Source organism: Delphinapterus leucas, chromosome 7 (genome assembly GCF_059928025.1).
Source record: "Delphinapterus leucas isolate spDelLeu-1000000601 "Yukka" chromosome 7, BTC_Dleu_Yukka2, whole genome shotgun sequence".
Taxonomy (NCBI): domain Eukaryota; kingdom Metazoa; phylum Chordata; class Mammalia; order Artiodactyla; family Monodontidae; genus Delphinapterus; species Delphinapterus leucas.
Genome location: NC_143135.1, coordinates 31,209,830 through 31,234,771, shown reverse-complemented (window position 1 = coordinate 31,234,771; position 24,942 = coordinate 31,209,830). Strand labels below are relative to the sequence as shown.

The 24,942-nt window shown below is 36.6% G+C and overlaps 2 protein-coding genes across 2 annotated transcripts in view; one reads left to right on the top strand and one right to left on the bottom strand.

The window, feature by feature from the left end:
- ANO3 (anoctamin 3) overlaps positions 1-24,942 on the top strand; it is a 124,298-nt gene that overhangs the window by 52,593 nt on the left and 46,763 nt on the right. The window contains exon 10 of the mRNA XM_089915034.1: positions 3,430-3,490. Within this exon, the coding sequence (XP_089771160.1) occupies positions 3,430-3,490 (61 nt within the window). The remainder of the gene's footprint in view (positions 1-3,429; positions 3,491-24,942) is intronic.
- Positions 731-16,166, bottom strand: MUC15 (mucin 15, cell surface associated). Its single transcript, XM_089915033.1, has 4 exons — positions 15,953-16,166; positions 9,150-9,868; positions 7,052-7,201; positions 731-4,955 (listed from the first exon to the last, which is right to left on the bottom strand). Exons 2-4 carry the CDS (start codon positions 9,850-9,852, stop codon positions 4,795-4,797), a joined length of 1,014 nt encoding a protein of 337 aa, XP_089771159.1. The 5' UTR covers positions 9,853-9,868; positions 15,953-16,166; the 3' UTR covers positions 731-4,794.

Genomic DNA, 24,942 nt, shown 5'->3' with positions numbered 1-24,942 from the left:
TTTCATTTTTAATACTTAAAAGTATGGGAATTAAGAAATATTTTCAATTAACTAATTCAGTGATATTTGCATACTCTTTCAAAGCACCTGACACCACACTGTCAATTTCCATTATGCTAGGATTTCTCAGTTAAGGTGAAATCATCAGGTACAAGGGTCCTGCATTGTTTTTACATATGATTTTAAAAATGACTCAACCTTTGAAGTTAGCCTTATTTATAACAGTTATTAGTATCTGGGGTTTTTTCACTTGTTCAACAAACATTTATCCAATACCTAGAGTGAACCTCAGACTGTATACTGATATTAAGGCTCCAACAGAATTAGGACAGACCATCTTTCTTCTTTAAGAAGTTTCATGGATGAGTCTGCATAAGGTTACACATCAGAATCACCTAGAACTTTTGTTAAAAAGCAGATTCCTGGGCCCCACGTCCTGAGATTCAGAATCAGTTGGCCAAGGGCGAGGCTTAGAAATCTGCATGTTAAGAGGCTCCTCAGGTGATTCTGATTTCTAGGACCACATTTAAAAAGCTGTTGCCCTAAATAAGTAATGAGTTGGGGGAGGGGTAAAAAAATGAAGTTGCCATGTTTGGTGTACCTTTGCCCCGGTCCAATGGACATGGATAGTTACACAGATTTTGCCCTGTCGAAGAATTAGGAGCTAAGGAACCGAGAGAGGGCTGAACTTCAGCCTAAATTCCAAACCCTGCCTCTCCCCTCCCCGCCCCCCCCCCCCCCCGTAATCTCCTGGCCCGCAGCGTGGAATCTGCCCAAGAGGCACCTTGTTCACCTTAGCCCAGTGGCAGTTTCCAGAGGCTTAAGTTATTCTGAACCCATGAAACAATTTTAGAAAGAGATCTATCAACTACAGTAGAGGAGACATAGAGTTTAAGCTTCCAACCTAATAAGAAATGTATCTCCTTAAACAATATCCACATTTATTGATTTCCAGCCACACTCAGCTCTGCAAGAGAAATCACATGTCAAAGATAGTGGAGAGGGCTTCCCTGGTGGCGCAGTGGTTGGGAGTCCGCCTGCCGATGCAGGGGACACGGGTTCGTGCCCCGGTCCGGGAAGATCCCACATGCTGCGGAGCAGCTGGGCCCATGAGCCGTGGCCGCTGAGCCTGCGCGTCCAGAGCCTGTGCTCCGCAACGAGAGGCCACAACAGTGAGAGTCCCGCGTACCGCAAAAAAAAAATAAAAAATAAAAAGATAGTGGAGAATTTGTGCTAAAACACAGCTTTGTTTGAGGCGTAGTTTGCTTCTGTCTTCTTATATTCTGTCTTCTTTACAATGTTGAATAAAAAGCTTGTCCAAAGGTTCCCTATGCATAAAGGCAAGCTATTTTTCCAATAAAATGCAAATATACATTTGTAGATCAGACAAGCTTTTTTTTTTTTTGCTTTTAGAAAAGTCTGTTACGTTGCTTTGGGATTTTTCTGATCACTCACGATCTAAGCTTGAGCCATCCACACTGTGCTTGACTCTTCCTTCCCCCTCTCCTCCATTTCCATTCAGCAACTCATATCGGCACCCTAAAAAACCCGTATCATCGGAAGCTGTAACCACAGGCTTCTAAGTGCTTTTCTTATCTCCACAGTCTCCCCTGTCATAATACACCCCACATGTAATAGTTTAGTGGGTAAAACAATGATTTTATACTTTTACACTCCTCCTCAGGGCAAGTTCTGAAGACTTCCCTAGTTCCCATTCTAGCTTTATCTCCCACTACATGTATGTAATCTCACATTACATCAATATGGCATGTATACCTCACCGTGTCTTGTGGATGTGTTTCTGAAAAGATGATATTTAAATTTACTTAGTTAAAAATGCCTGAAAGATTTGTAAACAAAACTAATAAGAAAAAAAATGAAAAGCTTTTTTAAGGAAAATATTGCATGAACAATGACAAATTATGTCTGTGCAACACAATTGTTGTTAAGTATTGCTTTTTATGTGTCACTTTTCTAAAAACCTGGCTGTTTCTGGAGCAGGGGTAGCCATTATTTCTTGGTGACCTTTACGTCCTCATGTGTGAAGTCTCTGTTCTAACACTCTTAAGAGGCTCTTTCCTGCACTAGGCTTGTTTATAAAGGAAAGCAGACAGCTGTTCAGTTCCTTGGCAGCCGCAGGTATTTCTGTGGGATGCCTTTGGACACAAAAAAGCTGGATTCCCCCGCTGGGTGGAATTTTATCAACTCTGTGAGAGAATTTCTTTGCGGTCCTTTTCTCTATTGTACATAATATATACTGATGATTGGTGTGAAAACCAAGTCCTATAACATTTTTTAAAAGCCCAAGCCTTAACAGTCTTAGAAGTTTAGAAGCATCTAGGACATTGTGCACCTATCCACCAACTTTCAAAAGCAGCACATCTTTTGTATAATAAAGTTTGCAGTAATGCTACATAATAGGAAAATACATCCCACCTTTATCTATTTTATATTATTTTACAGTGTGTTCCAGATGTTACAATTAAAATACACATTAATGTTGTTTTAATGCACCCATTGAGCAGCCTCTAGACTGTAGACTGAGCAAAGAGGACAACATTCTACTCCCACTTTCCTTAGAATAATGTTCTTTAGCCCCCAGTTGGCCTCTCACTCCTGTGAGGATAATGCCCCTATTTTCTCTTTAGTTTCTATGGTATTTAAATGACTGCCAAACATACATTGGCTTGGCTATATTGGTTTAACCTCCCTCACTAAATTATAAATATAGTTAGGGCATTACACAAATAAAAAGAGGCAAAGGTAAATTGAGTTTATACTTTATTAAAATCAAACGATTCTTACAACCCTGAAATGTATATTCAATAATGTTGTATAACTGTACATTGTTCTTTATAAAACTTCAGGTCATGTCTGATTAAAAAACACTTGGACTATATCCTAAATGTCCAGTGATTTATGAAATTTCTTAATGACCCATGGCACATTCTGAAAGACATCAGAGAGTAGGGATGGCACTGTGATCCCTTTCCCTTGGAAGTGCTGGATCACTAATGGAATTCTGCATTTTGCAACTCTCCCAATCCTGGAAGTTTTGCTAACAGGAAGTGCAGCTAGGTGTGCCTTCACTGGAAAGCTAACTTCTTAAAGCTCTCTGTGTAGCTTCTACTTGTGGCCCACAAGTACTTCCTCAGGGTACGAGAACCACTTCTAAGCAGAAATGAAGGTAGAGTCAAAGGGGAAAAGAGAAGAGAAGGGGGGAAATGCTGACTCCTCACCTCTCCCCATGAGAAAATCACATGAAACAGTTGCAGGACCCATGAAAGGACTGCCTATCTTATATTTGAAAACTATAAAATAATGTGATTCCATTGGGAAAAAAAATCAGTAGTACCTAAATGCAAACAGTAATCACTGGATTATTATAACCAAAAGTGTGACTAATACTTTTGTTTGTTTTCCACTAAGGTAACATATCTGTTTGATAATGGAGGGACAGTCTTCTTTGCTATTTTTATGGCAATATGGGGTAAGTATGTTCTTCCATTGCTTACTTCCTGGCCCTCGTTTTCTGAGGCTGTTGCTCTGTTTATTCATACCCACCATACATGCACACACGCAAACACACATACCATGTATCAATTCAACAGTAAAATCTCTTGTGTCATATGCCCTCTTCACACATTCACTGCTTCTTTGGGAATTTAACTCTTGATTTAATCTTCTAATCCCTAAAGCCTCAACCTTCCTATACTGTGGAGTATATTTTTCCTGCCCAAAACAGGCAGTAATTGAAAACAAACTGAAATATACTAGAATCCAAATTAAGCGTCTTGTATTTTCACTTGTGAAAGTGACACTCAGAAAATGTTTTGTTTGCTTAAGGCTTCCATTATATATTTTTTAACCTTACATTTTATGCACTTAGAGATGCAGAATCTATTCCCTATATGATTGAGCAATAATGTCTAATACAAAATAAATCCTGTTCCTATCCAGCATCTTAAAACTGTAAAAGTTATGTATAGGTATATGCAGTGGCTGACTTTTTTCACTAAGTTTCTCACTGAGTTTTTAAAGAACCCAATTAATTGTGGCCTAAATTAAACCACAGATTGGAATTCCCCATGCTTTGAAGAGAAGTGATCACTTTCCTGGTTAGGGTCAGCTTTCCTACCATAGTCTGTTGAATGCAAAGTCAGTGTCAACTTGGCAACTCAAGGGGCTGACTATGTACCTGCTGATACAGAAAAGTAAAATGTACTAGAATTCAAGCCTCTCACTCCTGTTACTTAGATTTCCCAGGAACAGAATCTGTGCCATACTCTCTTTCTAGCTTTAAGTCAAAATTTAAAAAAAATAAAATCACCCTTCCAATTTTCCTTCAGCAAAATGCCAGTCTTGATATATGGTATTATGACTACACGGGGAGCAGTGAAGAGTCAATTCACCCCCCCCAAAAAAAGTAAAAATGTAATTTGGGGTCCCTATTTTCATTGAAGGATAAGGATTTTTTAATTAAATTATTGGGTGGGGCAATCATGGTGAAATCTTTCAGTTTTACCTGATTCCACAAACATTTCCTGCTAAGAAAAAAATAGACCAAAATATAAATTAAGGTTACTCAATAGATGATTCAGCACAGTGAGAAATGGAAGAAAGGAAACCTTTTGGATGATTTATCCTCTATGTTTCTGCTACTCGTCTCATGCTTTTACAGTTCTCTTTGGCACAGGCCACATGAGAGTGATCTTGCTTCAGCTTTTGGATGAAGGATTTGAAAGGCCAGGATATAGTGAACATTTGCCATCTGAAGCCTTTTTCCCCTTAGTTTTATACTGAGGTACGAAGTGGAGGTATGTCATCCATAGGAATGCCATCCCGTGCATTTTCTCGGCCTGCTGATGTAGATGAATCATTCGCAGTTGGGTTATAATAACTAGAATTTCCAAAACTCACATCGTAAGGTTCCGGTGCATTATCTAATCGCAGAACTAAAAAAGCAACAAAAAAATTGCTTTATAGTGACAGTCTGGAAGATGCATGCTCAGGCATCTGCTAGACTGTAGGAATTGTTCTGGATGAGTTAGTTACACGTTTTTATATGGGATTTCCAGAGATTAGTTTTGAATTTTAAATAAGTACATATTTTGCAAGCCACATTTTTCTTCTAAAACTATGAACAGTTTAACTTCCAAAATTTCACTGCTGGTGGTCCAAAAATAAAGGAACTAAGGGAGAGATCACAACAGAAATATAGCAATACTTTATATAAAGAAGTATTGACATGTCTCATTGACTTTTTTTTTTTTTTTTTTTTTTTTTTTTTGCGGTACGCGGGCCTCTCACTGTTGTGGCCTCTCCCACTGCGGAGCACAGGCTCCGGACGCGCAGGCTCAGTGGCCATGGCTCACGGGCCCAGCCGCTCCGCGGCATGTGGGACCTTCCCAGACCGGGGCACGAACCCGTGTCCCCTGCATCGGCAGGTGGACTCTCAACCACTACGCCACCAGGGAAGCCCTCTCATTGACTTTTGAATCTTGTGAATTCAGAGCCTTGTCAACATGTTCAGAATTTTTACTTCTGGTATAAAAATAATTTTTAAAAAGTGAAGAGCTTTAATTTTAAAATGTGTCATTATTTTACCAAGGGTCTTAATATCATTATGGGTGAGCCATTGAAGATGGAGATGAAAGAAAACAATTTGTAAAATCTTATGTTTCCTTCTGAGAGATACAGGTTATTATCCCGATTAATAATATTGGAGATTGTTTTTATTTTCAACAAACAACTATTATTTCTTTTATATTCTTGAATTTAAAGAAAACTTGGGGCACTAGGTATTTGAATACTAAAGCAGGGACTACTTACTAATTAGACTAGTAATCTCATTATTCAGCTAGGTATTCTCATATCCTACCTATTCCTTAAGCCTTCTGTTTACAAATTGGACCCCCAGGAACCTTAGGAATTTGGGAAAGGTGTCTCAAAGCTGAAAGAGTAAAACAGGTGGTGTAATTGAATTATTCCATTATGCCTCGATCACAATATCTTAGATTATATCAAGTTGTTAGACTGAGCTTTTGCATGTGATAACATTTAAAGAAAATATTCTGAAGTTAAAAAGAAAAAGTTTGGAAAACCCTGTTGATTGAAATCCTATCCTTCAATTTTGAAAAGTGATAGTTTTTATTTTCTATGGATTGCTAGAAGTCCATAAACAGAATTCAGTTAACTTACAATTAATGGATTTGATTTTGAAAATTAACAATATATCAGTAATGTTCCAAACTTATCAAAAATCAACAAGTCTTTATCAATGAGACCCAACAGGGGCATTTAACTATTTTTTATGGTGGCAAGAGTCCCTTGTGTAAACCAGAAAACAGATTTTTTTTTTTTTGTCCTGAAATATTAAAGAAAAAAAGGGTTGAATCAAGCATTTGATTTTATTTCTGTCCTAATTACTACTGCATTATTAAGATCAAACACAGTGCTTTATTCTTAGCAGACACATTTCTCATCCATAGATGTGGTGGTTTTTTTGCATCACATGTTCGGGAAATTTCTGAATTAAGGTTTATCTGACTTTATGTACCCAAATATGCAACCCTTTAGCAATTCTGTTTTAGAGACTCATTAAGATAATTAATAGAGGGCTATTGTATATGTGCAAACTTTGCAAGAGCTCCAGATTAGAATAAATCATTGTTCAAATTACTGCTACTAAGAGATCCAACAATGGTGAATAATGGCTCCCCAGTTACTTGCTAACAAAACTGGCCATTTTGTTCTTAATATCATGCCATTATCTTTCAATTATAATGATATGTTTTAGGTTCTGGGATTATTACTTAAAACCAATTGTGATGCGATGAGCAACAGTTCCAAATGGTTTTAAAATTTCACACACAGTTCCATAGTTATTTTGGTTATGTTCTTTGAGAAAGAGAGAATAGATCAGAATAAATCTTTAGTTAGTTTCTGTCATATGAATCTCTAAATGCCTTCTAGATAATGCAGTGAACGTTAGCAACTTCACTTAGTTAAAACCACTGTGTACAGGTGAAGTTCTGAAAGTTGCTTTTACCTGGTTCATTTCTGTCATCATAAAGTCGCCGATGGGAAAATGAGTCTGTTTTCCTTTTTCCACACAGCAAGTAGCCAACAAGACTAAGCAGTGAAGCTCCCAGAATAGCACCTAAAATGGCCCCAAATACCACTCCTGTATTTCTGTTCTCTAGAGGACAAAGAAAAAATAATTTACAGATAAGAAATAGAAAACAGTTATTCAAAGAACAGAAATATATACATGCGGACTTTGTGTAAGCAAAGAATGTTTAACACTTTTTTTTAAATTAGATAATGGATATGTATTTACAGAGGAATATATATACATTGTGTGTGTGTGTGTGTGTGTGTGTGTGTGTTTTATAAAGTACTGAGTTTGGGGGATATATTGGAAAATATGCTTCCTGATAAAACTGTACTTCAAAATTTGAATTATCTTGAAATACTTCTAAGCTTTAGTTTTATAACTATCTCATTACATATTAACACTAATAGTACTGAAATGCCATGTGTTTTCTCTATTAAGATCTAATTTCTATGTTGAATTCTATATTATGTTTTTAATCAACTCTGAATCTCTGATGAACTTTAATGGTGAGATAAGCTTTGAGTTTGTTTCTATAATAATTGAAAAGTTAAAAGCTAATGGGAGTAAGTAGGTAATAGGAATTGAATCCACAAACCCCAAGTGAAAAGGCATTATGAAGAAAAAGAAATATATCCTGATAGAGGGTATTTCCAAATACAACAAATAGACCAAACAAAGCAGGATGTTTGCAGTGCCTTGCACACTGCGAATAGATGTGTAGGTCTGAGTTAAAGGAGTCCAAAATTTCATTCTATCATCCCCTTTATCAAGCACCTTATTTGAAGACTAAGTCATCAATAAATCACTGAATGCTTCCTGGATTTATACTTAGTGCATTTTATTTTCAAGTTAAAAAAAAATTTGTTGAGAAGCTTATTAATTAGGTAGGCAAGAGGTCTTATAGGGTCTCTAATTCTATATCAGATTCCATTTATACACAAAAAACATGTTGGAAGGTCAACAGCAGCACATTTTTTACCAAGATAAAAGTGAAGCAAAGTTAACTAAGTGTTTTTTGATTAATGAGCAGTGGTAGGATTAAGTACTCAGTATTCTCAATACGTATATTAAGCTTAGAAAGACAAAACAGAATAGTTTAAAAAAAATCTTTCTGATGGAATATCAGAGTATGTATGAATGGAAAGATGTCTTAAAATTATGAAAATATATGTACATACAATATACTGGTTGCAATACTATAATAATCTTAGATTTCAGAATGTAAAACTTTTCCTGTACACTAACCACTTTCAAATAGGAATTTGTTTATATGATTTGGTGTTTATATCACTAATATAATCTGTAGATAAGTTGTATTGGAAATCAGTGAGTTCATGGGGGGAAAAGAGGAGTTATTTTTTTTTAATTCAGAAAACAAAAACATGGTTAGACCTGAGAAAATAAAATAGAATGAATTTTCATTAAACATTAGAGATCTTTTCCACTTTATGTTTTAAAGCTTGACTAATCTCTAAATGAAACAGAAATGTCCCCATAACACAATTTTCTTGTGCTACTCAAAGCTGAATTCCATTTTTATGGTGTTCAGTAGGTACTGAACTAAAAATTGAGGGTATTCTTCTGTTGAGTTTAAAATTTTTAAATACATATATTTTTAATATATATATTTAAAAATACATATATTTTTAAACTTCAGTTGTATCATATTCCTAAAAGCCTGTGAAATTTCAGGTAGTCTTTCTGAAATGCAGTAGAAATTGTTACCCAGTATCTCAAAACTGTACCACTACCTCAGTTTCTGTTTCTTTTCAATCTAACCTACTTCTCATTTTGTCCCAGTCTCATCACATTCTCACATTCCCATACAGTAATGACTAGTCTTTGCTGACTTAAGCCCTAAAATCCCTTCACTATTCACTATGAATATCATGGTTTCTCCCCGCAAAATAAGAACCACCTGTGCTATTGCAGTCTCCTTTTTTTCTAGTGTGGTGCATTTCTTAGGTGTCATGACTTATTTGGAGATTCAGTTTCACACAAAAGGAAAATTAAATCCATTTATATTTACCTTCTTGGGGGTCTGATGTATCTGGAAAGATTTTTGAATTATTGGTGAATTTCAAGGTGGGATATAAAGTTGTTTCTTGATAGGCAGTAAAGCCCGCCAAGCTATCTCCAGTCATGGTAGGCCATCCATCTGTTTCCATTATCATGGGGGTCACAGATATGGTGTTTGATCCTGAAGGGAGGTTGCTAACTGTAATGGAACTGTTGTCAGGAGCTTTCATGGTATCATTGACCGAAGACCGAGTGAAGTTTTCGGAAGATACAATAGCTGTAGTATTGGGAGGTGCTGAGACTGGCAGAGGATTTTCATCTGCTACGGATGAGTTCCGAGGCAATTTAGAAACAAAGCTGTGGCTCAAAGGAGGACTTGGGGAAAGTGTGGGCATGAGTTTGAGACTGGAAGAGTTGTCTGTTGACAAATTATGGTAGAAATCTGTTCCATGGGTTTTATTTGATGGATCCCCAAAAGAGAAATTAGTTGCCTTGGGATGGGAGGTTTCTCTATTTTCTTTATCTGAGGTTGAATTTGCTTCACTTTCCAAAGGAATAGATTGATTTTCCCTTGTTTTTAAGTCTTCTGCAATGTTTTGTGTTGTGTTTATTTCTCGACCTTCTTCTCCATGACTTCCAAATAGTAGTAAACTAAACAAAATTGAAATCAACAGAATTTTGACTGAAGTCAACATTGTAATCTTCTTTGGCATTGGTGTTAATGAGAATCTGAAAGAAAATAATGACCATTTGAATTATTAAATGAAGTATTGAGGTTTTTTTAAATGGATCTACATTTTTAAAGTGATAAAAAAAATCCAGAGACATAATGCTGACATGATAGTACCATACTCTATTCCAAAAGTTTATTTCCTTTGGATTTTATTAAAACTAGAGTTACTGAGTTCTATTTTCTATATAGTATTTCTTTCTTTCTTCCTCTAGGGAATGCCATGCAAAATCTTTGTCAAGCCAGACACTACTATTTCATTATTTCAAAGACCATTTAGCTTGGGACAAGTTGAAATACACACACACACACACACACACACACACACGTATTGTACAATATATGGACTACTAAGAAATTTTTTAAAAATAATGTAATATAGGGCTGCTTTCTTCAACCTATTTAAGAAAACATGTTCTTTATAAAGATGTAATTTGGAGTATTTATTATGAAAATGATGTTATTGATTATACAGTAAACATACCAGTTTAAAGTGAGTCAGTCAGGAACTTCACTTGAAAACATTTTATTAGTTCCTAATTTGAGTTACTTGAATTTGAGGTTAACATCCCTTTTTTCACAGCATGTTTACTTCATGTTACCCTTTTTCCTATTAATCCCAAATAACAGAAAGTCAGAAATACTTTTAGAATTGGGGATTTTTTCATTGCATTCCCTTGTATAAATGAAGAAACTGGTTGTGAGTGTGTGTGGAAAAAAAGTACCTAACTAGATTGTGGCAGAGTTGAAGTTTGAAACCATGCTTCTGACCTCCAATCTGGGCACATCATTCTGCCTCTTAAGTGTGGAAGCGCCACAATTCATAGATAGGAGGATATGGGGGAATGGTTTTGAAATTATATTTATGTTGTAATTCTGGTTTCTATCACGAATAACATGTGAAAAATAATCATCCCATTAAGCAGTTGCTTTATCAATATCATAATCATGCTGACTTCACAGTGTTCTGCAGACTAAATGAAATGATTTATGTAGAAGTACTCTAAACAATATCGGGCCTAAAGTAAGCAGTTAGTGACTGTTAACTTCCATTTCTTCTTATTAAAACATAATAATATTTCTAAAAATGTCTTACAGTTTATAACATCATCTCATTTGAGCCTCACAACGATCCATTGAGACAAAAAGAGTAGCTCACGTTATCCCCATTTTGCAGATGAAGAAACCGAGGTTCAGAGTGACCAGTAATGGAAGGTAAAAGTAGCAGCACTGAAAGCCAAATCTACTGACTCCAACCTAATTAGGTGCTAAAATTTAAAGTGTTTTTAATTGAAAAAGGTAAAAAAAAAATGTTAGACTATTCCTCTTCAAATAATAAAGTCTGAGAACTGATTTTATGTTCTTTGAATTGGACCTTAGAGCTTATTTTTCACTAAAAGCCTCCAGGATGACTGAGATAAGAAAAGGAAGGAGGTGCAACTGCTATTATTTATGTCTAACATTAATTGCCATTTCTTAAAAGCTCCCCCAGAAATTTTTACAAATGTTTTCAACCTTGATGATTTTTCACTAGGGTCTGAGGAGCCTCTAAATTACTCCCTCTGATTATCGTGTGGTTTTAAGTACCCCTCTCCTTGCTTAATGATTACTTACACAGTGGTACAACTTAGACTTATCTATAATACATCCTGATATAATATTTTTTCTCCAAAGACTTTTAGCAAGCAGTCTATACCTGTGGATTTCTAAGGTTTAAAAGATACAGTCATTTCCATGCCCTGTGCTTATCACTTAAGAAAGTTCTACTTAAAAAGCAAGCAGGCAGACATACAAGAACATTCATAAGGGCATTATTTATGTGTCTCCAACCTAAACATCCACCAGTAACAGGTTGGATAATAAACTGTTTAATATTTGCACACGAAAAATAAATGAGATTCACAGATGAGTTGCATACAGTAACATGAGTGATTATCACAAATATCATGCAGAGCTTAAAATGCCCGTTGTACTGTATGATTGCATGTTTATAAAGTTCAAAAACTAGAATGTTAAAAGTCAGGAAAGTGGTTACTTGTGGGAAGGAAGGAGACAGTATTGATTGGGCTGGCATGAAAGGGACTTCTGTGTGCTCCTAATAATCTGTTTCTTCACTTGGTAGCGATTATATAGGTATTTGTATTTGTGATAATTCTGTTTATTTATATTTCATTCACTTTTCTGTGATAATCAAGAAAATTCATTTAGATCCTAAAAATTGTTAACATAATTGGAAAACATATTACTAGTATGCATCTATTACATCAGATGCTTTGCATGTTTTCTCATTTAATTCTTAACAAAAACAATCAAACAATAAGGAAAGGATTATTAATCCTATTTTACAGATAATTAAATGGGACATAAAAAGTGTAAATAATGTATTCAAGGACACATAGCTAGTGGCTGAAAGATAGGGTTAGGATTCAGACCTTGGCATTGAAAGCTAGTAATCACTCATCTATGTAACAAAAGTTACAAAGGAATATAGAATTTGGTAATCAGCTGGTTTTTAGAACTCTTCCCACAAATGTTTTCTTAGCACAGCATACTAAAGAATAATGAAATCCTCCAAATTTTATTTTAACCAGAGCAGGTGATAATCCCACATTTTTAAACACTAGAAAAATAGTGACTTCTCCCTTAAGTGCCTCTTAAACATACTAAGTACACTTTTATCCTAATTTAAGAAAATCCCAACAATTGTCTCCATGGTTTCTAGATAAACACTTTTACCATGTAATTTACAGATTAACATTAACAACACAGGAATGATTATCCCCAGGACCTGAAGTTCACCAATATTTCACTAAACTGTTGCTTCACCTAGCACATTTAAAATACAATTCAATTTAGTTTAAAAATACGTACATGGACCTTTTCAGAAACAGCTCTTTCCTGTGAACTCTGTCAGTTTCATAGCAAACGTTATAATCTTTTTCATTGTCTACTGCCAGTGATCTGATTTGTTTATGCATTGCACTTGGCCACCTGTCTTATTGTTAGGCAGTTTGATTGCTTTCCCTAAACCTAGGCTTTCTGGTTATTTTCTCTTCCTAAAGAAGTGGTTACCAGAGGGGAGCAAAAAACAACCCTTAGCTTTTCATCTAATTTTCTCATAATGTCACATGAGGAAAGTGGCATAGAGCTTTTGGTCCTTTCCAGTAATGAGAATCCACATACCAAGAGTCAACAAAGTGAGTTTTGTTGTTCCTGTTTCACTTTGCTTGTAACATGGAACCACCAAGGGGATCTTGCTACCCTTTACCCAGCTTTTGATTGTAACTTGAAAACCTAAGGTTTCAACACCCGCAATGAGCCAAGCATTCTGTTACTGCCTATAATTCATGTCCAGGGAAAAGAGAGAAAGGGAAGAGTGGGATAAGACAGCATGTTGTGAAGGCTCTTTGCCATTTATTCTAAAATTAATACAGTTGTGGGAAAGGCTTTTGTGAATATTGATTCGTTCCTGCTGTCCTAGCTTGGCAGCTGGGGACAACTTTGCTTCTGCTCTCTGGCTTCTAAGAGAGCCAGGTTACACCTCTTACTCAGGTCCATTCATCTCAAAGGGACAGAAGCAGCCAGGAATTGAAGCCATCAGCTATTCAGAACCCCAGCCCTGGATTTTTGCTGGGGCAAGAACTAGGCAATTTTGGTTAAGTTTGAACCAAGCACATTATAAGCAGGGAAGGTTAATGGAAGTGGTACAGAAGCTCCAGAGGACAATAAAAGTACTCTGTATTCTTTATCTTTACCCTTTTCTTGCAGCCTCTTTCCATCTCTAGAGTTGAGATATGTAAACTGTGTGGTATATTTGTGTGTAAAGCTATGCTGGATGATGGATGGCATGCTTCTGTGTTCCCAAGATTCATCAGTCAACCAGGTGCACGGTAGAGACAGAGAGAATGTGGGGATGAAAGAAAGTGAAATTGGAGAGAGAGAGAAAACCAGGAGGACCAGGCAGCATCATTTCTTCTGTTCTTTGCCCCTTCTTGCCCCTAGGTGGAAATTCCTAAGAGGACTTTTCAGGATGTAACCTAGGAACAGAGATAAACTCATTACAAACTTGAAAAACTTCTAAGATGAGAATTATTATAAAGGGAACAGAAAGACAGAGGAGGATTTCCATCCAATTTGTGATACCTGAAACAAAGATTCTAAATCTTTCTGTATATATTGAAATTTTTTATTGTTTCTAATGTTCAGAAACTTTAAAAATATACTTTCGGAGAGTGTGAGTTTCACTGGTTTTTTTAAAAAAATAATTCGTCTATACAAAGAAAATGAAAACTATTTTCTCCCCTGTCTTTGGTGTTGGCACTAAAGAGTGGTTTCACGTTACTACTTTTGTATAGAGGGCTTCAGGAGGTGGTGAGAGGGGAAAAAAAACAAACAAAAAACCCTCAGAAACCTGTGGCAATTAAGGAAAGAAAATCCACACTTACTGTGCATAAAATTGTTCCTCCTTAAGTTCGTAAAGTTATTATTCTGCCCAGCCCTCCTGTTGTAACCGAGTCATACCCATTTTATACCAAGCTTTAAAAATATGGAGGTGCCCTGGTTTCTATCAGGTAATCAACCCATGCAAGGGAAGAGAAATGCTAGTCATTCTAAACTAAATCAAAATCAGAAATTTTAAATAAAAACATTACTTTAGCTGCACTGAGAGGATAATATAAAAACATGTTTCTGTAGTGAAATAACTAAAGAGTATATTCTGTACTACTTCTCTCTCAGTTGCCTGTGATCATTCTTCTTATAGGTTTCTGGCTAAAAATTACGACAGATGAGTTTCGTTTGTCTTTGTCATAGGAAACTCAGTCTGACGTGTAGCCAATATCCCAGACAGAACTTGAGTGTTACACTGAGTGGACTTTCCAATCTTGGACAGCATTTTGCTGTCCCTAGATGAAAGAACCACAGTAAATGAAGACATAAGGAATCATGCTTCTCAAAATGCCTCTTTTATAAGAGGGTTTTGAAAGGGTGTGAAGATTTAACTAGTCAGAAGGTAGGATTATACCTGAGGACCCACATCATTTCACTTTGAGTTTAAAAGAAAGAAACAAATAAAAGGAAAAACATGACTTTCTTTCAGGAAATAATAAACTTCAAAAGTTTATGATCATTTTAATTAAAAGACTGAGAAATGCATAAGCCCAGGAAAATAGATAGAATGTCATAGTCCTTGCTAACTTGGGCATTCTCAGTCATAAACTTCAATACTGAAATAATTAGGTGGAAGAGTGTTAAGCTTAGAAAGATCGTGTCTCCAAAAGAAATATTCTGGACCCAAATTTCCAAACATGGGGTTTCCAGCCTTCTCTCGTGTTTCACTGTCTGCAGAAGCAGCCTCTATGGACTGATTAGAAAGTGTTAAACAGTAAATCAGCATCCCTTTAATAAGAGGAGCCTTACGCAGAACAAGCAAAGTAAATTTAAGAAACTTAATCCACATCTCTGATCCATGGGATGTCTTTTGCAGCCACCGGCTTAGCCTTTTAGATTTCCGTTGAGTGCTATACATGTACACATACCATGCTAAGTAAAATAATACATAGACATCACGTTGCCAATTTTTAATTAAGAAAATCTTTGGGAAAGATATATAGAAGGTTAATAATTCATTGCATTAGCAGACTGTTTTTCAAAAGCTACTGTATTCTAATACTTTAGCAAGAACCTTTGAACCAAATGCATACTTTAAATCTAAATATTCACTTATATTCACGTAGCCACTTCCGCTTTAAACATTTTGAAACTTACTAAGATCTGACTTAAGAAAACTCTCTCTTGTAGTCACTTACGTTTTAAGCAAGGTTTTATTTAACTCTTCAGCTGGTTTCATCATCTAGCAAATTTGGCAATAGTTCTTAAAATTAACTCAGCACAAATGCTCATTTGGAAGGTAATTACTTGATGAAACAACTACCTGTCTTTACAAGGGTCTCTGTAGGTGCTTGCCAGGCTGTTCTGCCAAAAGTTCAACTTGCTTTGATTCTATTTAGTAAATAAGTAAGAGAGAGAGCGAGAGAGCAAGGGATGAGGGACTAGGGATCCTATGTAATCCAGCACACACTTACCTTCAGGTCTAGGAGGTGTTTACAGACAAGAACTGGAGTATCACAGCTGTTCTGGTTGGAATGAGTCTGTCTTGCATTAGAGAAAGCAGATGGGTTAGGTGTACTGATGTCCCACTGAGCAGGAGGGTGCCAGAGAAACAAAATTAGGTGGGGCTGGTCGTATCTTGCTTGTGTAATAGAGCACCCAAGAACCTGACTGACCTGCTTCTCAGCTGTCAGCATGAAGCTATCACCTCATTCAGGCCTTTAAAAAAAAAAAGAAAAAAAAAAGCCCAACCCTCCAGCTTTCATAGGTTGGGTGCTTTGACTTTCGGGACAGGCTAGTTCTCTTAAGTGTTGGCAAACAAAGGACATACATTTCTTGCCTTAAATGAAAAACAGAAAAAAAAAAAAGGGCAAAGACTTTGGTAATGGTCCTTGCTCTATCAGGAATTTCTGACACATGCTGGGTTCCCCCTTCGCAGGTGAGGAAACCAAAATGAGTCAGCCCTGCACCTGTTGCTCATGTGCCAGCCACGTACTGTCCTCCTAACACATAAACAAATCTTTCTTTCCCGTGGTGGGGATGCCCTGTTTGTGTACTTAATACCTGAATGGAGAAAGTGGTGTCTGCAGTGCACTGAAACTGGATTTATAGAAAGTCACACTGAACACCAAGTGGATTAATGTGCATCGGATCCTTGAGAAAGCTGTGAAATATTAAGTTAGAAATCATCACCAGGACTTTCGGAAGTTTGGGGAGTAACTGGAGTCTGGCTGAGAATGGCCACGTGATCCTGAGTAATCCTGGGAGCCTGCTCAATTAAGTAGTTTCCATCCTGTGTTCTCTTTGCTTTTCCTCTCAATTTAGAAGCCGGAGAGTTTCAGAAGAGCCTGAGTAATGCTTGATTAAATACTAGAGTTGAATAACAACCTGGCATACTTCCTTCACTTCCTTTCACCGCTTATGAAAGGGAGAAGAGTGAAACTGCACTTTCTGGGAGATTCTGCACATCAATATTTGGGGACTGGCGCCAAGGTCTGTTCAGCTCAGTACGCCTGAGGTTCATGCTTAGTTTCTGTTGTGCAAGGAGATAGGTTTCCAACTGCTGAGAGAGAAAATGAAACTTTAGCTAAGGTTCAGGAGCCTCAAATTGAATGCAAAGAATCTGCCCAGTTAATTGGCCCCAAGAAAGAACAAGGTAATTCTATAGTTTCAAACTTTCTGAAGCCCAAAGGCCCTTCAGAGTTTGATTAGAAATTAAGCCAAACCCTAGCAAATATTCACTCAAAAGATATTTAAGCTGTATCTGCACTAGTATGAAGAAAAGCAAGTTCAGTCTAATCAAATAACTGTGTACTGAACAATGGCTTAATAAAAATCAGTTGGTTATTTTCAGATTAGCTAGTTACTAGGAAAAAATCCAACTGAATAAATATTTTATGTCTGTACTTAGAGAAATGAACATGACTTAGCAGGATTGGGTGTACCATACCCTGAGGGATTTTCCTAGATATGCGTGTGAATATCATTACCACTTTCTACTTAAGCATAGTAATTATGGCCTATACCAGGCAAGGAAGTTACAAAGCACTTTTGCTACAACTCTGCTTTCACTGCCACAAGAGTCAAAGTTCATCTCCAATGACCCTCTTTTCTGAAGACCCTAGGTGTGGCCTCAGAATCCTTTTCATTACTGCCCTCCTGACAGCCTTAACCAATTGATTAGAGCTGACCCTAGAGATACACCTTATTTACCTTCCCTGTCATGAGCACATCTGGAAGTAAAGTTGTAAAATGCAAACTATGCATAAATTTAATGCCTCACTTATTACTTAGCTCACTTAGTTGTGATCAGACACCTTTATGGAAGCACCTGAGTTGGAGTTAAAAAGTAATTTCTTGCCAAACAAACAAGTCTTGGCGAGATACATTTCCAGGTATATACCGTGATACCATGTTCTGGGTAAGACCAATCCCATTTTGGACCTTGTTTCTCCAGAGGAACTCAACAATAACTGATCACCTGACAACTTCATCAGCCGAGCCAGCTGAGATGACACATTATGCAATGGTTACATAATTTTTGTTGTACTTACCTTCTATGGAGGCTTTCATCTGGAACTCTCCAATTGCTTTACACCCATTAATTAAACATCACAATACATAGTGGAAGAAGAACTACTGCCTCTTTGCCTGAAATGGTGGAACCGCTCACCAGTGGAGTTTCCAGAGCATGAAGTCACATTATTGTCTCTGATGGATCTGAAAACGGAACCAGAATGTAGCTTGGCACCATGCCTCAGAGAAAACTGAAATACTGTTCTGGATCCAAAATGGTATCTTATTTTACAAATCCTATAACACCATTTTGGATCCAGAACAATGTTTCGGTTTTACCTGAGGCATGGTCCCAAGCTACATTCCGGTTTTGTTTTCAGATCCATCAGTGACAATAATGTGACTTCATTAATCGAAGCCTCGAAGAGGTAGAGAGTTGAGGGTATATGCAAGTGAGTCAGTATAATGATTGATCAATAGGATACATAGAGAAGAAAGTGAGGGCCCAAGGGTAGGAAAGGACAGTGAAAATGTGCTGGAGAGAATGGATTGAAAATCTGGGTCAAAAGTTAATGGATTGAAAACATCTGGGCCAAGGGATTACTGGAATTGGAGTTTATAGGGAGTGAGCTACAAGGATGGAGGTGATAATTGGAGATTATGGAGGGTTTGGAGTCATTGATCAAAATCATGCCGTGGGAGGACCAGGCATAAGGTAGAGTAGGTGAAAACAGCTCTGAAGATAAACATCAAAGAACTGAGAAGCCAAGATACTAGAAATATTATCTGTGTATGTTGTAATTTCAAAAATTTATTTTGGGAGTCATGTTGCTAAGAGTTACCCTTAGCCAAGAGTTGAAAAACCTTTAGAGAATTTGAGGAAGTGTTCCAAAGGAGTGGTAAATGACTTCCACAAAGAGAGACAGTAGGAAGTATGGATTGATAATATGAGACTCAAATCTGTGACTCTTTAAGAAGGGAGAGAAAAAGCCATGAAGCAGCAATGAAGACAAGAAATTCACTACCTCATCTTCGACACAAATAGCCATCACCTGAGATTGCCACATAGAAAGTGAGGTTTCAGGAGTGTCCCAGGTTTCAGTTAAGCAAGGAGGTGAGGGAACATTAAAGCCTTTGCTATTAATGACTTTGAATAAGAGGGCCTAGTTGAAAGCATCTCAAATAGTTGGGAAGGAGTGGGAGAGGATCACAAAGACAACTTCCATTTCCCTAGAACTAGAGGATTAAAATCTGAGTAAAGAATGATCTGGAAATTCTGGTCTTCTTGAAGTAACTGATATGTACGCAGTTAAGGGGCAGAATGAATTAGTCCTGAGGGACCCACTTGTGAGTGATGACAGAGGGAAAGGTGTGTGTGTAGGATATGGGGATGGGGGCATCTTGCCAAGATGGAGAGTTCTGGGCTCCCTCTAGACTCCTGCTGATAGACGAGTTCTGAAGGGGAAGCCTCTTATTGCTGGCACCTAAAACAATTTTCCAACCCTGCAGTAGCTGACTGCTGGGAAATGATATTGCTCTCTTTAACAAGTACATGATATTCCATTGTGTGGAAGTACCACACAACTGATTCATTCCTGCATGATGGCGTATTCTGTTATACAAGTTTGCATCTTTTAGAACCCTGATTTCATTACAGAGTCTAACCTCATTAGATGGCTATTGCCCAGTTTATCAACTATGTAATCTATTTTGATATGAACTTAATTAAATGAAGTTACAACTATGCTTAAATATAATAAAATGGCAAAACTGGAAGATTGATAATATTATAACTTATTTTGCCACCTTTAGGAAAAGATCCAAGTGATTTATTAACCCTTTCTAAAAAAAAAAAATCAAGGTGGGTAATTAGATAATCCTGTTATTTCTAATTTTTTTTTCTGGTTCGAAAAGTTAGAATAACTAAGTAATAACCTTGTAGCAACAGAGTTTATTTGCTGAGTGCTCTCAGCACTGAGCCATGACTTGGAGAGGGTCAGAGTGAGGAGAGAAGGAGATGCCTAGGCTAGGTCTGTACACTCTGAAGAAGAATCTAGATTGGTTCCTTGGCTCAAAAGCAGGGGCAGAAGAAAAATCAAACGCATTCATGACCTGAAGGGGATTTTGGCATCAAGTTCATGGGCAGAAAATAACAGTAAGTGGTTTTCTCATCCATTTAGAGGACTATAAACAACATAAACATTTTGTAGAGGACAGTGAAAACACATTAAGTTTAACTAAGCTGACAGTTCTAGAAGCTCTTAGCTACAGAAAAGGGAAGACATTTTTGTGTTTTATCAGGAGAGAATCCTTATTTGATTTTTAATGGCATTTGCAATCAAAACATTTATTGTAATATACATTAAAATTCCAATATCCTTCTTTTACAGAAAAAGACTTTCAAGGAGTATGAATGCATTTTATACAAGGTTGAAGAACTTTTTAACGATTGGCTGATCAAAAGGGGGTGAAATGCCTTTTCCGTAATACATTTTTAATTGATGTAGTATTAAAGTATAAAAATCACGTGGCCAAGCATTTTTTCTTTTCTTTATAAACAATATAATTATATTAACTTAAGAAAGTTAGTTTTTATCATTGCTCAATAACAATTAAGTTCAAACATTGAAAAAGAGAATCCTTATAAAAAAACACCTATGGTTGTTGTAAATCCCCTCTTTGAATGAATACTTTAAAGTTTAAACCAGTACAGTATAATCATTTCTTGCACATGGAGCTGTTGTGAGGATTTCATGAGTAAATATGTGAAAAACATTTAGTAGGATGTCTGGCACATATGTGTTTGATGCATGATAGGTATTCATTGGAAGGAAATACACAATTTTGGAATCTCTCTTTAAGAAAAGGATACAAAATTATGAATATAAAAAGAGATATGAAAGTAAATGGAACAATCAAAAATTTACAAACTTTAGAAAGCTTAAAATACTACATAAAATCAAAATCCAGAAAAATAACAGTATTTTAATAACTAGATGCCTGACACATCTCTGTAGTGCTTTTTGTCTTACACTTTTATCCGTATTTTTTATTATCTCTGCATATGATGTTTAAAAAAATATTTCATAGAAAGAATAGAGAACTAATTCAGTCTTTCCTCTTCCTCTAGCGCAGTTAATTGAAAATTTTTTTTTATTATTGGCAGTTTTGAAAATCTTACTTCTGCTTCATAATTTATTATTGATAAAGCCATGTGCATTTTTCATATTGTTGGAACTTTGGGGAAATCTCTAGTGTGTTTCATATATGACATGAAGTTTGTGAAATAATTTCCATAAAGTAGTTTCTGGCTCCATATATTTCAGACCTTATTTCTCTTTCGTTATAAGAGCTGGATACCATAGAACATGTGCATCTCATCATATATCCCCTGGCCTGGCACCTGAAAGAGTCAGCAACTGGAGGAGTTTCCTCAGAATCCATTGCTACATTAGGATAATTAGCAATAACTGAACAACACTTGGAAGTGCCTGCAAATCACATAAACATATCTCACTAAGCCCAAACTAAATGTATCCCTGACTCAACATTCCATTAGTCAACTGTCAAAAACACTCGGCCACTCCAGCACCCAATATTTGGAAAAGTCAGAGATTCTGGCTATGTCTAGAGGAAGCTTTTAGACACATCAAAAGTGTAAATATAAGCAATTTAATTATCCTGGGACTGAGTATTTGCTTGAATTGTGGACCAAGAAGCATCATGCTTACCTCTGCATGTCCGTCTTCACAAATTCAGATATAGTGGTCTAATAAAGGAAAAAAATAGTCTTTTCAGACAATTAAGTTATAAGCATGTGTCAATATTTTATTAGAGCTTTACTGCAAGCGAAAGTTCTCTAAAAGACCAATGCAAAGATTTCGGTCTTGGTAGACACATATAAGAAAAGAGAATGGTTAGTAATAATTTTTAGACTCCAAACAAAACAAAAATGGGTTAGATCAAACGACTGTAGACTTTTTTTTTTAACATCTTTATTGGAGTATAATTGCTTTACAATGTTGTGTTAGTTTCTGCTGTATAACAAAGTGAATCAGCTATACGTATACATATATCCCCATATCCCCTCCCTCTTAAGTCTCCCTCCCACTCTCCCTATCCCACCCCTCTAGGTGGTGACAAAGCACCGAGCTGATCTCCCTGTGCGATGCAGCTACTTCCCACTAGGTATCTATTTTACATTTGATAGTGTATATATGTCAGTGTTCCTCTCTCACTTCATCCCAGCTTACCCTTCCCCCTCCCCATGTCCTGGAGTCCATTCTCTATATCTGTCTTTGTTCTTGTCCTTCCCCTAGATTTGTCAGAACCATTTTTTTTTTTTAGATTCCATACATATGTGTTAGCATACGGTATTTGTTTTTCTCTTTCTGACTTACTTCACTCTGCATGACAGAATCGAGGTCCATCCACCTCACTACAAATAACTGAATTTCATTTCTTTTTATGGCTGAGTAATATTCCATTGTATATACGTGCCACATCTTCTTTATCCATTCATCTGTCGATGGACACTTAGGTTGCTTCCATGTCCTGGCTATTGTAAATAGTGCTGCAATGAACATAGTGGTATATGACTCTTTTGAATTATGGTTTTCTCAGGGTATGTGCCCAGTAGTGGGATTGCTGGGTCGTATGGTAGTTCTATTTTTAGTTTTCTAAGGAACCTCCATACTGTTCTCCATAGTGGTTGTATCAATTCACATTCCTACCAACAGTGCAAGAGGGTTCCCTTTTCTTCAGTAAACAGCATTTACAGCATTTACTGTTTATAGATTTTTTGATAATGGCCATTCTGGCCAGTGTGAGGTGATACCTCATTGCAGTTTTGATTTGCATTTCTTTAATGATTAGTGATGTTGAGCATCCTTTCATGTGTTTGTTGGCAATCTGTATATCTTCTTTGGAGAAATATCTATTTAGGTCTTCTGCCCATTTTTGGACTGGGTTGTTTATTTGATATTAGGCTGCATGAGCTGCTTGTAAATTTTGGAGATTAATCCTTTGTCAATTGCTTGTTTGCAAATATTTTCTCCCATTCTGAGGGTTTTCTTTTCATCTTCTTTATGGTTTCCTTTACTGTGCAAAAGCTTTTAAGTTTCATTAGGTCTCATTTGTTTATTTTTGTTTTTATTTCCATTTTTCTAGGAGGTGGGTCAAAAAGGATCTTGCTGTGATTTATGTCACAGAGTGTTCTGCCCATGTTTCCTCTAAGAGTTTGATAGTGTCTGACCGTACGTTTAGGTCTTTCATCCATTTTGAGATTATATTTGTGTGTGGTGTTGGGGAGTGTTCTAATTTCATTCTTTTACATGTAGCTGTCCAGTTTTCCCAGTACCACTTATTGAAGAGGCTGTCTTTTCTCCATTGTATATTCTTGCCTCCTTATCAAAGATAAGGTAACCATATGTGCATGGGTTTATCTCTGGGCTTTCCATCCTGTTCCATTGATCTATATTTCTGTTTTTGTGCCAGAACCATACTGTCTTGATTACTATAGCTTTGTAGTATAGTCTGAAGTCAGGGAGCCTGATTCCTCCAGTGCAGTTTTTCTTTCTCAAAATTGCTTTGGCTATTCAACATCTTTTGTGTTGCCATACAAATTGTGAAGTTTTCTGTTCTAGTTCTGTGAAAAATGCCATTGGTAGTTTGATAGGGATTGCATTGAATCTGTAGATTGCTTTGGGGAGTATAGTCATTTTCACAGAATTGATTCTTCCAATCCAAGAACATGATGTATCTCTCCATCTGTTTGTATCACCTTTAATTTCTTTCATCGGTGTCTTACAGTTTTCAGCATACAGGCCTTTTGTCTCCTTAGGTAGGTTTATTCCTAGGTATTTTATTCTTTTTGTTGCAATGGTAAATGGGAGAGGAGTGTTTCCTTAATTTCTCCTTCAGATTTTTCATCATTAATATATAGGAATGCCAGAGATTTCTGTACATTAATTTTGTATCCTTCTACCTTACCAGATTCATTGATTAGCTCTAGTAGTTTTCTGGTAGCATCTTTAGGATTCTTTATGTATAGTATCATGTCATCTGCAAACAGTGACAGGTTTACTTCTTTTCTGATTTGCATTCCTTTTATTTCTTTTTCTTCTATGATTGCTGCCACTAAAACTTCCAAAACTATGTTGAATAAGAGTGGTGAGAGTGGGCAACCTTGCCTTGTTCCTGATCTTAGAGGAAATGGTTTCAGTTTTTCAACATTGAGAACGATGTTGGCTGTGGGTTTGTCATATATGGCCTTTATTATGCTGAGGCAGGTTCCCTCTATGCCTACTTTCTGGAGGGTTTTTATCATAAATGGTGTTGAATTTTGTCAGAAGCTTTTTCTGCATCTAATGAGATGATCATATGGTTTTTCTCCTTCAGTTTGTTAACATGGTGTATCACATTGATTGATTTGCGTATATTGAAGAATCCTTGCATTCCTGGGATAAACCCCACTTGATCATAGTGTATGATCCTTTTAATGCGCTGTTGGATTCTGTTTGCTAACATTTGTTGAGGATTTTTGCATCTATGTTCATCAGTGATATTGGCCTATAGTTTTCATCTTTTGTAACATCTTTGTCTGGTTTTGTTATCAGGGTGATGGTAGCCCTATAGAATGAGTTTGGGAGTGTTCCTTCCTCTGCTATACTTTGGAAGAGTTTGAGAAGGATAGGTGTTAGCTCTTCTCTGAATGTTTAATAGAATTCTCCTGTGAAGCCATCTTGTCCTGAGCTTTTGTTTGCTGGAAGATTTTTCAACACAGTTTCAATTGCAGTGCTTGTGATTGGTCTGTTTATGTTTTCTATATCTTCCTGTTTCAGTCTCAGAAGGTTGTGCTTTTCTAAGAATTTGTCCATCTCTTCCAGGTTGTCTATTTTATTGGCATATAGTTACTTGTAGTAATCTCTCAAGATCCTTCATATTTCTG

Bases quoted from the DNA above. Each gene is read 5' to 3' on its own strand.
- MUC15 (XM_089915033.1), bottom strand. From the start codon at position 9,852: ATGCCAAAGAAGATTACAATGTTGACTTCAGTCAAAATTCTGTTGATT. The intron at 7,202-9,149 runs GTAAATATAAAT...TTTGTCCTCTAG, and splicing joins TACATCAGACCCCCAAGAAG to AGAACAGAAATACAGGAGTG. The intron at 4,956-7,051 runs GTAAAAGCAACT...TTGCTTTTTTAG, and splicing joins TGATGACAGAAATGAACCAG to TTCTGCGATTAGATAATGCA.